The sequence below is a fragment of the Typopeltis vanoorti genome, chromosome 6 (assembly GCF_054136105.1).
Source record: "Typopeltis vanoorti isolate ZY-2024b chromosome 6, IOZ_Tvanoo_1.0, whole genome shotgun sequence".
NCBI lineage: Eukaryota > Metazoa > Arthropoda > Arachnida > Uropygi > Thelyphonidae > Typopeltis > Typopeltis vanoorti.
Window position 1 is genome coordinate 32,086,013 of NC_143554.1, and position 18,201 is coordinate 32,104,213.

The window sequence follows — 18,201 nt, forward strand, 5'->3', positions numbered from 1 at the left end:
TTCCACCAATCCAGAAAGATGAAGAACTCATCTTCCAACAGGATCTCACTCCATGCCACACCTCAAAAAAAGAAAGAGTTCCTTAATAATCACAATATCCATTTGCTTTAGTGGCCAGGCAACTCTCCTGACATTAACCCAACAGAAAATTTGTGCGCCACAATGAAAAAGAGACTTGGAAAATTAAATTGTGATACAAAGGATGACTTAATACAATCCATTATAAAAGTATGGTTTCGAGATGCAGAAATAAGAAAAATATTTTCTATGTTGATCCTAGGGAATTAATGAACTTATTAGGAACAGAGGAGCACATATAAATTATTAGGTAAAGTGGGAGTTTAATTTTTGTACTTATTTTCTTGCAAAATTAAAATTTTTCTTTAAAATGTGACTGTTTGGGTCAATTTGTTTGCTACTGTACTCCAATACATCCTCATTCTCTTGAAAAACAGGTGCCCAGATCTGCACACAGTAGTATATATGTGGCCTGATCACTTTGTTTCTGATGTCCATGTCACTGCTATAATCTGTTGGGATGTTCTTACAACTTTGGCAATGTAACAACTAAACTTCAAGTCTGTGTCAACATTAATCACTCCTAGATCTTTCATTTCTTCCACCAACTTCAAAATTTCCCCTTTACTTGTATACTCTATATCCCAACCTTGCCTACCAAATTTCAAGACCTTGCACTTTGCAACATGAAATTTATAGCTCCACTCAGTAGTCTATTGCGATTCTCCTGCAAGGTCACATCTTCCTACTTCTCATAGTTCTAACTCTGCATCATTAGCAAACAGAAACATATGAGTTAAGCCAATTACAATGTCATTAACATACAAGTTCAAAAATAATGGTCTCAAAACAGATTCCTGTGGACATCCACTAGTGATCTTCCTCTTTTGTAATACCGCTCCACCATACAGAACCTGCTGATAACTATCTGACAGCCTATCAGATATTCAACTCAGTAGTCTGTTATCTAATCCCATCTGTTTCAATTTAGCTGCCAGCTTGTCTTGTGGCAGTCTGTCATAAGTCTTTGAAAAATCCAAGTATACCACTGTATATGCATCTTCTTTATCCAGTGAATTTGTCGGCATCTTGTAATATGTAAGCAGATTGCTAAAGCATGCCTCCCCCCACCAAACCCATCCTGGAAATCACCAAGAATACCACTATCATCAACCCATTTCTGAATCCTAGTCCATACCAAATTCTCTGACACCTTAACAACTCCAGGCACACAGATTACAAGACTGGCCTATAATTTGTAGCCCCAGCCTTATCTTCCCCCTTGGTGAACTGGAACAATTTTTCCACCTTCCATTCCTTTTGGTCTCTCCCTATGGTAAGACTCATGTTACACAGTTGTGATGAAGGTGATGTTAACTCAATAGATCATTCCTTCAAGATGCAATTATATATTTTCAAGTCCTAGTGACTTATTAACATCAAGTTTACTTAATTCCCCCTATATCTTCTGCTCAATCACCATCAGTCCCTCCTCCAGCATGCCCTCTACACTCCAGCTTAATATAAGGAGACTGCCACTTAGTGAAAGGGCATTGAAAGTTGCTATTGAAAAGATAAGTTTTATTTTTGTAGTAAAGTAACAATTTGGATAGCATTTTGGTATAGTTTTGTTTTACAGCTTGGTGTAAATAAGGGATTAGGGCATATTGTGTGTAAACAGACTTTTACTATTTTTGAAGCATACAGTGAATAACAACAAAATGGCAGTAAGAATGAGGGTGGTGCATTGTGTATTGCAAAAATGAAATGTGATTAATGATGTGAACTTTTCAAGAATTATATATGTTGCAGTCACAACAATCTATCAATCTATGAAAGTCTGATATTCTACTGGAATACAAATTATTAATAAATGCAAAACTGGCAGATAGGCTGAAAGACTGCATAATTACTACAGCAAATGACACCATATAAATCACAGAACAGAAGTGAGCAGGACTATGAAAGTGAAAGTGAGTGGAACTGTGGAGGAGAATGAAAGTCGGAATGAGGAAATTAAACAAATGAATGATAGACTAATAGACAGTATAATTGCCAGGATGCAAGACTCACTTATGTGAGTTGATTACAATGAGAAGGGCAATGAAAAATGTTTAATGAGATAAGAAGCTTGGTGGATAAGAATGGACAAGTACAAAAGGTTAGGACAAAGGAAAGCAGAGAAAAAGATCTGATGAATAACTCAAGAATAGCGATGTATGGAGATTCCATTATTAGAGATGTGGTAAATGAGATTCCATAAGGTGTTTTCCATGAATCATGAGAATTAACCGGATAACTGATGCATTAGATAAGAGAAGCAAGTGCATGTAAGAATGGATATCAGAAGATTGCTGAGGAGAGTGAAAGATAACACTGTGATTAGAAGGGCAGTTGATGTGTTGCCTAGGTATGATAATGGTGAATTGAGACAGAGAGTAAGGTTCATGAATGGTATGTTGGCAGAGATATGATGAATAGAAGGAAGCGTAGTTGGTTAATATGTGGCATTTGAGTGGAGGATGGAAATGTACAAAAGTGACATGTTGCATTTGAATGGGTTTGGTGCGAGTCAGAGAGAATACTGCTGCAAAGAGGAGCAATGAGTGATGTGAGCAAGAGAGCAGAGGAAGTAAGAAGTGAAGCAAAAGATCAGGAGAGAGGAAATGGTGAGACTGAAGTGATAGTAAATGAGAATAGTAGTACTGTGAGTGATAATTGGGGATGAATAAACAGGGAAATAAATAGGAGGAGTCAGGAAGGACAGGGAGACAGTACATGGAGAGTGGATGTTGGAAGTAGTAGTAGTGAATGGGTGTATAAGGATGGTCAGAATGGGAATGGGATGTAGGAGATGTAGTTGAGTTTGAAGAGATAGACAGGATAAGTGGTGATAAAGACAATTGGGAATGGTTAGGTGTGGTGTAATCACAACCTACAAAAGACATGGGCAAGATTGATTATAGACCTAAAAGTAAATTGCTGTGTTTATTTACAAATGCCAGGAGCATCAGAAATAAGAGACATGAAATAGTTTTGTTCATTGAGTTTATTTTCCCAAAAATTGCTGGATAAGTGAAACATGGTTGGATCCTGATGGGAATGGAAATGTATGTATGAGGCTTTCCATGAGGACAGAAAGGACAAAAAAAAAAAAAAAAAAAAAAAAAAAAGGGGGGGGGGGAGAATAGGAAGCTGTTAATGATAGCAGGCGAATTACATCCGCACAAAGTGGAGATGTGAGATGTAAACAGTGGCAATGGTTTTAAGTTAATATGGTGTGAGGTGGAGGTTAACAGAAAGAGATATTTACTTGGATGCTGCTATAGGCCAGGAAATGTGGAGGATGGTAATGAAGAAATGTATAAGAAACTGGGGAAGGGCGAGTATTATGGGAGATTTTAAAAATGGCAGTATAGATTGGAATGAAGAAATAGCATTTGGGAATAAGGAAAATTAATTTGAGTTATTGAGAGACAACTATCTCAGACAGTATGTAAAGGACGGCACACAAGGATGTGCTTGTGAGTGGGATTTCACACTTCCCTCTATTTGGTGAGAGTGATCGTGAAATGATCATATGGATTATGGCTATCCGTATGAAGATTTCTATGAGGAAAGAATATATGCGGAATTAAAAGGCTGGTGATACGAAAAGTTTAGGTGACAGCTTAGAGCTATAGCATGGAATGAGGTGTTAAGCAGAGGGAGATTAATGCTATGTAGGAACTGACCAAAAGAAATTCAACAACATTGATGTGTGAATGTTTTCCAAAGTTCAAAAGACTGAATAAAGTAAGTGTCATATGGATAAATAAATTTTAAGCATGAAATTTGGAAGAAAAAGGATAGTGTGGAGGCAGAACAAGATGAATAATGGTAGCAATCAATTGCATGAGAAGTATAAGGAACGTATGTTTGGCCCCCTCAGTAGGGGCAGCTCGTGCAGGCACTGCGGAACAGCAGCACCCCCAATTTTTCTCGATATATCATCATCATCATCATACGTATCAAGGATTTAGGCCTAGTATAGCCTGTTCCGGCCTTAGAAGTCATCGTTGAATCGTTTAAGAGGACGTCCTGGTTTTCTTTTTCCTAATGGCTTGTACTTTAAGGCTAGTTTTGGTAATCTTTCTGTTTTCATTCTTTGAACGTGTTCCATCCATTTATGTTTATATTTTTTAATTTTTTCTATTACTGGTTCTTGGTTTAATTCTTTCATAATATCTTCGTTTCTTTCATGATCAAATAGGGTATACTTTGCAGTTTTTCTCATAAACTTCATTTCTGCTGTTGTTAATCTTTGTTTGTCTTTTTGTTTTATTGTCCAGATTTCGCTTCCATACATTAAGATCGGTAGGGCTAATGTATTGTATACTTTTAGCCTGGTTTGTTTTTGAACTAGGTTTGGTTTAAATATAGAGTTAATTACACCTGTTATTTTTAAATATTTTGCAATTTTTATGTTTATATCTTTTTCATTTTCATAAGTTATCATACATCCTAGGTAGTTAAATGAATTCACCTGTTCTAAGATCTTGTTATCTAATACTATTTTAGTTCTTGCTGGATCTTGTCCTTTAAAGTCCATAGTTTTTGATTTTTCCGTTGATATTATCATACCATAATCTTTGGATATCTCATTTAGATTTAAAATAGCTTTCTGTAAGTTATCTTCAGAATTTGTAATTATTGTTTGGTCGTCTGCAAAGAGGAGAGTGTTTAAGTTAACTGTAGGTGAAAGTTTAATTCCTTGATGTAAATTTTTACTCCATTTTATTATTATTTCATTTAAGTAGATATTAAAAAGAGTTGCTGAGAGGGGACATCCCTGTCGGACCCCTTGGTTTATCTCTCTTGTATATGATAGCTCATGATTTAATCTTATTTGTATTTGATTATTTTCATATATACTTGTGACAGCTTTTAGGATATTATTTGGTATTTATCTTTCTTTTAATATGTTAAATAATATGTTTCTTTTAACTTTGTCAAATGCTTTTTCAAAGTCAATAAATGCAATATGTGTTTCTAAATTATATGCTCTTCTTTTCTCTATTATTAATTTTAGGCAAAAGGCTGGGTCTATACATGATCGTCCTTTTCTAAATCCATTCTGTACCTCTAGAATAAAGTTTTCGGAATATTTCATTAGTTTGTTATTTAAGATTCTGCTATATACTTTGTAACAGGAATTTAGTATACTGATACCTCTATAGTTTTTAGGGTCATCTCTATTACCTTTCTTAAAGATAGGAATCACAATTGCTGTTTTCCATTCTATTGGGAGGATACCAGTTGAGTAAATTTTATTTAAAAATAATAAGAATCTTTCTTTGAATCTTGTTCCTGCGTATTTATATAGTTCTGAACCTAGCTTATCTTCTCCAGATTTTCCGTTTCTTGTTTCTTTCAGGCTGATTTCTAATTCTTCTTCAGTTATTTCCTTTTTCATTTTTTGTTTGCCAGTTGTCTTTTTTTTAAAATATTTGTCTGTCCACAGTTCTGTGTAGTAATTTAGAAATTCTTCTAATTTCAATTCAGTGTTTAATTTTATGTTTTCTTTGGTATCTGCATTTAGGTGTTTCAAAATCTTATATACATTGCGTCTTATTTTATATAAATCATGTTCTAAATTAGAAACAAATTTATTCCATGATTCTCATTGTCTTTTTCTGACTTCTCTTTTAGTTATGGCTCTTATTGTTTTATATTCTATTTCATCTTCTAATCTTTTACTGCTTAACCATTTGTGATAGGCTTCTTTTTTCTTTTTGATTATTTCTTTGATTGTATCATCCCAGATCTTCAGTTTTTTTCTTTTGAATTTTTTGGTCTTTCCTAAGCTTTCATTTGCTGCTGCATTTAGTATCATTTTTATATTAAGCCATTCTATTTCTATTTCTTCATTTTGTTTTATTTTATCTAGATACTGGTTAATTCTTTGTTCATATAGCCATTGTACATTTGTGTCATTCAATAGTCTAGTTTTATAAACAAATGTTTCAATTTTTCTTTCTGTTCTTGTTACTTGTAGCCATTTAGGTGGTAATCTTAATTTTATTTTAACAAGGAAGTGGTCACTGCTTATTTCATATCCTCTGTGAACTCTAACATCTAGTGAAAATTTTGATGTCTTTTTATTTAATATGAAGTAATCTAATATTGATTTTCATCCTCTTGCTGCCCAAGTATATTTATGTATGTCTTTATGTTTATAGAAGGAATTCATTATTTTTAGGTTATTATAAACTACAAAGTCAATCAATTTTTTACCATTTCTGTTTAGAGTGTGTTCTCCATGTATTCCTATATTATTATTAATTTTCGTTTTTCCAATTCTTGCATTTAAGTCTCCTGCTAAAATTATGTAATCATTTTTATTTATTTTATTATATATGTTTTGTAGATGATTATAAAAATCAATATTATCCTGTTCTCTTCCTTCTTCTGGGGCATATAAACCAATTATTGTTAAATAGCTTCTATCTATTTTTATTCTAGCTTCTATTATTCTTTCATTCCCTAATTTATAATGTTTTAACTGTTTTGAAAGGGAGTTATGAATCCAAATCATGACTCCTGCTTGTGCTCTTTGGTCTGTGTTGACTCCACTGTATATCACATTAAAATTTGCAGTTCTCATAGTTCCTTTTAATTTCTTTTTTGTTTCAGTGATTACTGCTATTTTAAAATTTCTTTCATTTAATAACTGGTCTAATTCTATTTCTTTATATTCTATTCCTCTTACATTCCAGTTTGCTATGTGTATTATATTTTGTCGTTTCCATTTTCGTTTTCCCTTTTCCATTCCAGGGTCATTTCCCATAGATTCAATCTGATTATCTTTTTCTGTCAGCTTACAAGTGGGATTATGTTCTCCATGTCAGGGGACTAGTCTGACGATGGAATAGTTCAGTGGTAGGGCTGCTACCTTAAGGCTTCTGAACTTGCCTTCTTCCGAATTTAAACCCATATGAAGAATAGGGTATATTGAAGGGGAAAGGGTAGATTATAGAAGAAATAGTGTAAGGTTTATAGAGAGGACATAGTTGTAAGGCCAGAAATGAAAAGACCCCATGGCCCTCGAGTACTCTAATAGCACAAGGGTCATAAAGTAAGAAGAGTTGGCTGATAAGGCCTTATAGAAAAGATTAAAGTAAGTGGGTCTTCCTCAAAGTAGAAGGAGGAGAGGATAGATCCAGCTAGGGGTCCATGGGAGTGCCGCTTCCCTTACAATCAAGATGATTGCCCAATCAACCTTCTCGATATATAAATATATTTATTAATTTATTTATATTTTGCTTGTAATATTTAATTTTTCATCAACAATCCTATACAATTGTCTTATTTTGTATAAAAAATAATGAAAATCCATCTTGTAGCACTTAGGAGGGCGAAGGACGCTAGCAGCACTCTGTTTACCACATTGCATTATTGCTACGCATGCATGCATATGCACATTATAGTGAGATGCGAACTATTAATGTAATGCGGCACTGTCTGTCACACAGTTCCACTGTTTATATGCAGGTTGTGCCAATAGTAGAGTGTTCGTAGTGCTTATCATGTTTACTCCATCTCTTTAAATATTTGGACGTTATTTAAAGAGACGGAGATATGTCCAAAAATTGTAAATCCATTCCTTTAATTACAATTAAAGGAATGGATTTTATTTTTAAGTAATTTTGAATTATACTAAACTGTATAATTTCATCGATAATAAACAATATTTTTTCATGAAACAAAACAAGATTATATTTTATTTTTAAGTAATTTTGAATTATATGAAACTATCATTTTATCGATAATAAACAATATTTTTTCATGTTTAATTTTTTTTTTAAATTTTTACCATAATTTTGATATTTTATCCAAACACGTATACACTGTACTTACAGTGTGTATGTATATTTCAAAAGTTGCATCATCCCCACAATTTCCAGCCACAAGCCGCCACTGCCCCTCAGCCTATTCAAATCATCATGCAAACTCATGATAATATTAACAACTTGATTAACTACCTCCCGGGGCAGAGCTGACTACTACCAGGTGCATCCCCCAGGTGGCGGATCGGGGGAACAGCCTTCAGATATGGAGGCTAGCTGCGATATATGCAGAGCAATCTGGCGAATAAGTAGCCGTGGACCAACTGCAACTGAGCTATCAGGGTGTGGGGAAACAGAAGTGGCAACTCTGTCTCACTTAAAACCTCACAAAGCCCAATGACAACTCAGTGACATGGCGAGTAGTGCCACCATTAAATAAACACCTGCTGGGGTCACTGCCCCTGACATTGTGAAGCAGCATTGTCAATACTGACACAAGGTTAAAGCCAAATGACAACAGAAAAGCTTGTGATCAGAGATTTGCAGATGGCAATATGATTATATTGTGTACGTCTGTAATACTGCAGAGCAGAAAGCAAACGGAGAAACTACTGCTCTACCTTATTTCCAGAACAACCACCATGGCGAGCAAACCTTTACAATTGGTCCCAAGTTCCTGGCGTCCCTTAAATGGGACAGGGGGATGCAAAGAATCTCCGGGCTCAAAATGGCGTCTACTTTTAAAATCTCAACATGGAATGTCAGAACTCTGCATGAAGCTGGCAAATTAAGAAATGCCACAAGAGAAATGAAGAGGCTGGGCATCCGGATTTTGGGAATTTGCGAGAGAAGATGGCCAGGATCTGGAAAGTGTCAACAAGATAATACGACAATGTATTACTCTGGGAATGATGAGAACAAACATTGACATGGTGTGGCTGTAATAGTAGATGAAGAAATCAATAAGTCAGTAATAAATTGGATTCCATTTTCTGAAAGGATAATGCTGTTACAACTTAAGGGAAACTCCGTTAACATAAATATCATCCAAGCTTATGCATTCACAGCTGAAAAAAGTGAAGAAGATGTTGAAGAGTTTTATGAACACCTAAAAGAGATTAAAAACCTAACAAAGAAACATGATATAAACACAGTGATAGGTGACTTCAATGCAAAAGTGGGAAGAGGGGCTGATGGAGAAATTGTTGGAGAACATGGCTTAGGCACCAGAAATGACAGAGGAGATCGCCTAGTCCAGTTCTGTCAGGAAGAAGATCTAACAATAGCAAATACTGGTTTAAACTTCCACCCAGAAGACTGTACACTTGAAAATCGCCTCAAGATAACCACATAACATTGTCAGAAATCAAATTGATTACATATTGTTAAATAAAAGATTCCACAGTAGTATAAAGAGTGCAAAGACTTATCCTGGAGCAGATATCTCATCAGACCACAATCCCCTAGTTGCAGAAGTACGTCTTAGATTAAAATCAGCTAAAAAATCACAAAAGAAGAAAAAGAAAATTGATGTAGAAAAACTGAAAGACCCAAAGATAAATAAAAGTGCCAAGACACAGCTTAACCTGTGATTACAACAGATTAACATAGAAGAAAATAAAAGAGTAGAATCTCTTTGGAATAGCTTAAAGAATGCCATCGTAACAACAAGTATTGAAGAAGTTGGTTATGTGAATAATATAAAACAACAGGAATGAATGACAGGTGAGATTCTTTCTCTTATTGATACAAGCAAGAAGAATGTACAAAAACAAAGACCTAGCCAGATATACAGAAACACATAACATCATCAAGAAAAAAATAAAAGAAGCCAAGGAAAATTGGATGAAAAATTTATGTACTGAAATTGAACTGCTTCAGAAGAAACATGATAATTTCAATCTGTATAAGAAAACCAACGAAATTTCCGGAAAACTTAGGAAAAAGCAAATAGTGTCTCTAAGAGACGAAAATGGAAAAATAGTTCTAGAAGAAGAGAATAAAGCACAGATTTGGATAAAATATGTAACAGAACTTTTCAATGATACTAGACAGAAGCCTATAAATATAAAAGATAACATTCAAGGACCAGCAATCATGAAATGCAAAACAGAGAATGCTATATGAACAAGTAAAACAGGAAAAGCCAGTGGACCAGATGGTGTGCAAACAGAATTTTTAAAATTAATAGAACCAGATAACATCAAACTTCTTGAAAAACTATTTAATAAAATATATGAAAGTGATGAATTTCCATTGGCTCAAATCTACATTTATCACTATCCCAAAGAAACCCAAAGCGAATTCCTGTGGTGACTTCCGACTTATTAGTCTAATGAGCCAAACATTAAAAATATTTTTGAAAGTAATTCAGAATCGCATTTATAGAAAAAGTGAAGAAACTCTAAGTGAAACACAATTCGGCTTTTGGAATGGTTTTGGTACTAGAGAGGCCCTTTTCTGTACCCAAATATTGATACAAAAATGCATAGAAAAACATAAATCTGTCTTTATGTGTTTCATAGATTTTGAAAAAGCATTCGACAAAGTCAGACACACTAACTTAATAGAAGTCCTTCAACAAATAAGGCTAGACAAACAAGACATAAGACTAATACCAAATCCGTATTGGAATCAGTCAGCTACCGTTCGATTAGACAACATTAGCACCAGTGATATTAACATCAAAAGAGGAATGAGACAAGGACATGTGCTCTCACCACTCCTGTTCAACATATACGCAGAGGTAATCTTTAAAAAAAGAATGTCCAGAGGGAATCACAATAAATGGAAAGATTGTTAACAACCTACGATATGCAGATGACACTGTGCTAATTGCAGATAACATTATGGATCTCCAAAAACTCATTGACAGAGTATACATAGAAAGCCAGAGAATAGGAATAAATATAAACATCAACAAGACAAAATACATGATCATCAGCAAACATCCAGCCTCATCAATGAAACTGACACTCAATGAGAAAAATATCGATCAAGTGTCAAGATATAAATATCTTGGTTGCTGGCTTAATGAACAGTGGGATCCAGAAATAGATATAAAGACAAGGATTGAAGTTGCACGACAGTCCTTCATGAAAATGAGAACACTATTCTGCAATAAAGACCTAAACATGGAAGTCAGATGCCAAATGCCGAAATGCTACGTGTGGTCTATTCTGCTCTATGGAGTTGAAACATGGACATTGAAGGCGACAACCATCAATAAAATTGAAGCCTTTGAGATGTGGCTATACAGATGAATGCTAAAGATATCATGGACAGAAAAAATTACCAATGAAGATGTCCTAAAATCCATTGGCAAAGCTAAACATCTTATACAAATAATCAAGAAACGAAAAACATCATATCTTGGCCACATCATGAGAAACAGCAAATACCAACTTCTACAAACTATTTTGGTAGGAAGAATTGATGGCAAAGGAACTAGAGGAAGAAAAAGAATAACATGGTTTGACAACATCAAGACGTGGACAGGAAAGAGCAGTGCACAACTGCTCAGATTACCACAAGAGCGCAGTTTGTTTGCCAAGATGGTCGCTGACCTTCGATAGAAGATAGCACAATAAGAAGAAGAAGATTAACTACCTAACTTTGCATCATCATCAGCAAACAACTGAATATCTTCCTTCAAATTATTTAAACAGCAGTGATCCAAGCACAGAGCCTTGCAGCACATCTCTAGTCACCTGCCTTCTCCTGGATTCTGTTCCTCCATATACTATTTTTTAGTATCTGTCCATGAGCCCACCTTTTATCACATCACAAGTTTCCTATCCGTTCCCATTTGTTGCAGCTTGTGTAACAAAGTTCCATGTGGGTATCCTGTCAAATGCCTTTGCAACATCCAAAAGTATCATCATGTAGCAATTCCCTTTAACCAACTTAGCTGTCACCCTATTATAAAAAGTTAATAGATTACTAAAGCATGACCTACCCTTCACAAAGCTATACCACCCATAGAGTATCATATTCTTATGCACCCATTCCCGAATTCTCATTTTAACCAACTTTTCCAGTTCTTTTGCTAGCACTCCTAAAATACTGACTGATCTATAATTTGCTACAATAGACTTAGATCTCCCTTTATGCAAAGGAATTATTTTGCTCTCCTTCCACTCTCTAGGGACTTGGACAAAGCTGAGACTTAAATTAAACAGCCTAGTCAAAGCCAGTTCCCCTGCACATTCTCTTAAAATGCAAGCCATCTTAAAATATCCCATCTAATCCCACAGCTGTATTTGCATTCATATTCTGCAATATCCTACATACCTCTAATTCATGAACCTCTCTTCTCACATCAGTCCTCGTCACCTCTGCCATAACAATATCTTCACTCAGACAACATGCCTCTTGCAAAATATTCAAATGCAAGCCATCTTAAAATATCCCATCTAATCCCACAGCTGTATTTGCATTCATATTCTGCAATATCCTACATACCTCTAATTCATGAACCTCTCTTCTCACATCAGTCCTCGTCACCTCTGCCATAACAATATCTTCACTCAGACAACATGCCTCTTGCAAAATATTCACTCAGTAGCTCAACAATTTCATTTGTTACCTCTCTACCATATCTGCAGTCATCAGTTATTCTTCCTCCTATGTATCACATAACAAAAAAAACTCTTTGGAATTTCCTTTTGCCTGCCTCCTTACCTGAACCTTGAACTATTCATCGATTAGCTGTCATCTTTCTCCTTATATACCCTACACAACATTTTCTTTTTTTGCTCATGCTTAATGATATTAGTTATCCATTAACTCTTACCTGATTTATCCTCCTGATCTTGGATATACAATGTGTTATGGCTTCCTTCAAATATCCCTTGACTATCCCCCTTGCACTGTGAACATCCTTCCCTTACAGATCTTTATGCCATGGTACTGCTTCAAGATGCCTCCTAAGTGCATAATCATCTGCCTTATAGTTCCACACATACCCCTTCTTAACTGGAATTTCCACATTTCTAACTCCCAAGTCAAGACCAAATGATCACTTTCCCCAATTGGAGGTAATGAAGTCACCTTAATTATGGACAAGTCTTCTGACTCTATAACAAGATCCAACACTCTCATACCCCTGAGTCCCCTCCATCACATTCTGCTTCCAGTACTTATCTCTCAGTAAGTGTATAAATTCCATTTCCTTCCTGCCATAATAACTACTTGACTTGCACTCACTGTACTAATCTGCTGATGCATATCTTCCAATCATCCCTGGCACCCTCTGGCCTCTAGCAGCAACCAATTTTATATTGTGTTCTGTTGGCCTCAATCTTACACCAGATTGACTCAAATGAACTGGCATCTGCCCAAATGACTCCCAATCTTGTTGGCTGCAATTTGTCTACTATCATCAGCAGTACTCCACCCTCTGTCCTGTCTATTCTATCCTCCCTGAAAATACTAAATCCATCACATGCCATCCCTGTAACCATGTCATCTGCTGTTAGCCAAGTCTCATTAATGCCTGTAACTTTTAGCAAGGTTGCACTAACCAATGCCAAAATTTCTTCTCTCTTATTCCTGATGCTTCTAGCAATCCTAGGCCCCAACTGCCTTTACATTCTGAATTGACTACTCCATTCGATACTGTTTTTCTGAGACTCAATTCCGCATTTTTTGTTCATTCACACACTCATTCACTTCATGCATGCCTTTACACACACACTTGTCTACATCTGCCATAATTGTTTTAGTTTTTATGACTTTGTGATTTCACACTCTCAATGAATAAAGCTCTCTCTAGACACCCTACTCCAAATCCAGTGCAGTTCATCAGCATTCTACAAATCTTTTCATCCATCAACCTCAGGCCATAGGTCCACAAATTCTACATCATTCCCTCTGTACAACTTGTGTAGTGATTCATTAGCTATCATCGCTCTCTTGTTAGACCTCTATAACAGCATGGCAGCAGACTCACAAACTTCACCCTGTCACTCCACTTTTTTGTTTCTTTCGCTTCCGACAACGCTTTGACATCCTCCCTCAAACAACATTTTCCCCCTCCCTTCTGCATTCTGAGAGCATTACTGATATTAGTAATTTTTCACACCAGGGAAACAAGATTTGTAGCTCATTCACGAAGAACCTCCCTTATCATAAAATCACCATAAATAATTATTTGCTTATGCTCATTCTCTTGATTATTGTTACAATTTTCTTTTTGGCTTTGGACCTCTTGTTTTTTTCTGTTTCCAGTTCTACTGATCTCTTGCCATTTCTGCAGCCTTTCAATCTCGTGCTTTTCCTTGTGAAGGACTACATGCAAGCACGTAATTTCTTAATTCAGGTCTTTTCAGTGATATCACTGATATTTACATTTTCCAGTCTTGTATCACTTCCTACTCTACTCTACTATCATGTATTTTGTTCTCTCCATATTCACATTCATAGCATTTATTACACACACTCTCACCAGTTTCACTCTCCTTAACAAATCTTCCAACTTTCACAATAAGTACATAGGATTCATGATACAGAAACATTTCTGATTCCATTTTTGCAGCCTTTCAATCTTGTGCTTTTTCCTGTGAAGGACTACATGCAAGCATGGATTTCTTTATTCAGATCTTCAATGTTCTCCTGAACATCTGCCACTGCGCTTTTAGCATTATCTCGAATATTCATCTTTTTTGTCTTGTTTCAATGTATATCCAATCTTGTATCTCTTCTCTACTATCACATAATTTTTTCTCTCTTTATTCACTTTCAAAGCATTTATTACATTCTCTCACCAGTTTCGCTCTCCTTCCACAAATCTTTCAACTTTCATGACAAGTACATATGATTTACAATATCAAATGGCTCTTCAGAAACAGAAATTCTTCAACCAAACATCTTATATAGCATAAATTAAAGAATATTTCTAATGGTTGGAGGTAGTCTGTGCTGCAGCATTGCTCACCCACTCCCATTTGTCTTCACAACATAATCAAAATACATATAGATTAAATTTTAATAAACTTTTAATTCCATTAACCATCTAACTGGACATGTTGAATGAAATGCATTAACATGTTATCTCAATGGCCGATTGGGTAGATAACTATGAAAACAATTCTGACTTGATATACTCACCCACCACTGCCTGTACAGCAACTCTAAGGTATCCTTTTACATCACCCTTTTCATTTACAATAGCAACTTTCTGGACCAGAGGAACTGGATAAAGTAGATTGCTTAAATAGACAAAGGCCCTATAAATATAAATTAATTATTATTAATTGGACACTATTATATAATCTATAAGCCAGGTTTTCGTATTAAGCCTAGTTTATAGAGAATACAAATTCTTGAGATTTCAAAGGATTACCTCTACTGCATAACTGCTATATTTTTCCACATCATACCATAATAATGATAAGTTTCAATAAAAATGATAACTGATATCATTTTTATTGAAAGCAAAAACAATCTAGTCCTAATACCCTTGCTAACCACACTAATACAATTTCTATGGGTGACCCTATCTTTCATGTACTGAAAAAAAAAGTCTTCAGTGTCAATCCTATAAAACCTCTTTATAACTTATATGCTACTATCATGTCTCCTCTGTCTTGCCTTTTAGCTAGTTTTTGAAGCCCAAAGACCTTCAATCTATTCTCATAGAGAGCATTCAATTGACTTGATACAAGCTTTGTCACTCGCCCCTGCATCCTCTCCACCATTTCAAACCTGCATGCAATAGTCCAGATGTGGCTGGACTATTGCATGCAGCCTTATAAAGGGGAATAATTTCTCTATCATTACTTCTTAATGTGTTCTTGAACAACCATGTAATTTGATGCACTGTTTAGGCTACCTTTGCAATATACCCTCTAAACTTCAACTCTCCATTAACAATCATTCCCCAAGTCCCTGGCCTCATCAGATTCCTGCAGTTCAACATCAATAGAGTACCCAGTTGTGATTTCTTCCTCCCTTACCTTTGCCCATACTACTAGGTCTATTTAAGTCATCCTGCAGGAAATCTATAATAAACATTTATTATTGCTCTTCCCAGTTTTGCATCATCAGCAAACAACTGAATATTTCCAACAAAAAAATATTTTCTATAATCACTGATGTACAAATTAAACCACAGAGGGCCAAGTATATCATTAGTCATCTTGCTTCTCATGGACTCAACTTCTCCATAAACTACTCTTTGATATCTCTTCATCAGCAACTCTCTAATCCAAATCACCAATTCATATCCATCCCCATTTCCTCCAATTTATGCAACATAGTTCTATATGGAATCCTGTCAAATGCCTTTAAAAAATCCAGCAGTATCGCCGAGTACACCATTTCCTCTATCCAACTCCACTGTCCCTTTATTATAATAAGTGAGCAAATTATTAAGACCAGACCCACCCTTCATAAACCAAGTTGTCCCTTACAGTGTACCATATTCCTGTCCACTTAGTCCTGAACTCTGTCTTCACCAATTTCTCCATCACCTTAATCACCACCCCTGAGATGCTGATTGGCCAATAATTTGCCACTTCTGTCTTGGAGCCTCCTTTATGCAATTGGACTATTTTGTCCTCTTTCTACCTCACCTGCACCTTCCCAGTATTGAAGCTTAAATTAAACAGCTTGGTCAGAGCAATTGATAATTCCCTAGCACATTATCATAATACATGGGCTGATATGCCATCTAATTTCCTGACTGTGTTTGATTTGGGAATCTGCAATATTCTAAGCACCATTTATTCAATCTCTGTTCTGCCATCAGCCAATGTCACATTGGGCATTACAGCATCACCACCAGAATGGTATACTCTTGCAAACTGATCACTCAATAATTCAAATATTTGGTTTGCGTGTATTACCTCATCACCACCAACCTTTCACAGTCATTCCTCCTTTTACTTGTCACACAGCAAAAGAACTCATTACAATTTATTTCTTTTGGTATAAGCAGCTAGCTTTCTCTAATAATTAGCTTTGGCTTTCCTTACCATATACGGTCACCCTTCTTGCCTGTAACTTGTACAGCTCATGGGAATGCTAATCATATTCCTTCCCCACTTTGCAAGTCCTGCTTAATAATGATATTCATCCATCCAACTCCTACCTGATTTATCCTCCTGACTCTGGGTATATAGTCTGATATTGCTTTCTTCAAACACCCCTTGACCACCTCCCATGCACACTATCAATATCTCTCTCTCCTCTAACTTCTAATGCAATTGCTATTATGCAAGCTGACCACTCAGCATGTCATAATCACCTGCTTTGTAATTCTAAATATATCCCTTAACAGAAAATTCTGCATATCTAACAATCTCTCAGGTCAAGACTACATAATCACATTTCCCAAGCAGAAGCAGCATAACTAGATTGGATACTAGTAAGTTCTCTGATGAACTAACTAAAACTAGCACTCTTGAATCTTATGTCTCCTCCATAAATGCATGCCTCAAGTAATTATTCTCAGCAGCTGAATAAAATTTTGTTTACTCCCACCCTGAAACCATTCCTCCTCCGAATCTATGCCATCTACATATGTCTTATATCTCCTGGATAATAGCAGCAACCACTTATATATTTCATTCTGTTGGCCTCTATCTCATACCAGATGGCCTCAAATGAACTGCACTCTACATCCCTGTCATGCTGATACTTCCACCCTTTTTGGCTTCAATTCCCTATCCTATTCCTTCTGTCGCCTCTGAAGATACCATACCTTTTACATCCTATTTCTATAAGTATATCATCCTCAGTCAACCACGCCTGATTAATGCCTATAACTTTTGGTCAAGTTGGGTCAACCAATGCCAAAATCTCCTCACCTTATTCCAAATATTTCTGGAATTAGTGCTGGTGCCTTCATCCCACAACCATCCCTATCCAGGAGAGCTACATTCAGTATCATGTGATCACTCTCCCACTTACTAACCTCGAGGCTGCCTAGACACATGCTCAACTGCACTGCCCCTAAACATTCTAGTTTCACTGGGTATATTAGTCTGAACTCTCAACTGAACATCCCTTTAATGAGACTCCTGACCCCAAATCAATTCAAATACAAGCTATTCCCCCCACACTTATAGAAATCCTTCATTCCATCAAACTCAATGAACACATATGCAAACTCCACAATCTACATACTGACCCATTTGGAGTCATAACTCTCTGTTTCAGCTTGCCTCTATCATAATATGACATCAGATTCGGAACTTTTGCTTTCTCACTCTTCTTATATGTGCACTAGCAAATCATTAATATCTTCTCGCATACCACAGTTGTCACCTGCTAAATCATTTGTTCTAGTAGCAAGGCTTATACGTTGGCCATACATAACTGGTAATTAGTTTACGGAATTAACAACGCA

At 35.9% G+C, this 18,201-nt stretch overlaps 1 protein-coding gene across 4 annotated transcripts in view; it reads right to left on the reverse strand.

Moving 5' to 3' along the window:
- Nucleotides 1–18,201, reverse strand: part of unc-104 (kinesin family member unc-104) — a 942,286-nt gene that overhangs the window by 417,092 nt on the left and 506,993 nt on the right. For all 4 annotated transcript variants that reach the window (XM_090394094.1, XM_090394092.1, XM_090394093.1 and 1 more), the window contains exon 25: nucleotides 14,958–15,076. In XM_090394094.1, coding sequence (XP_090250220.1) covers nucleotides 14,958–15,076 — 119 coding nt within the window. The remainder of the gene's footprint in view (nucleotides 1–14,957; nucleotides 15,077–18,201) is intronic.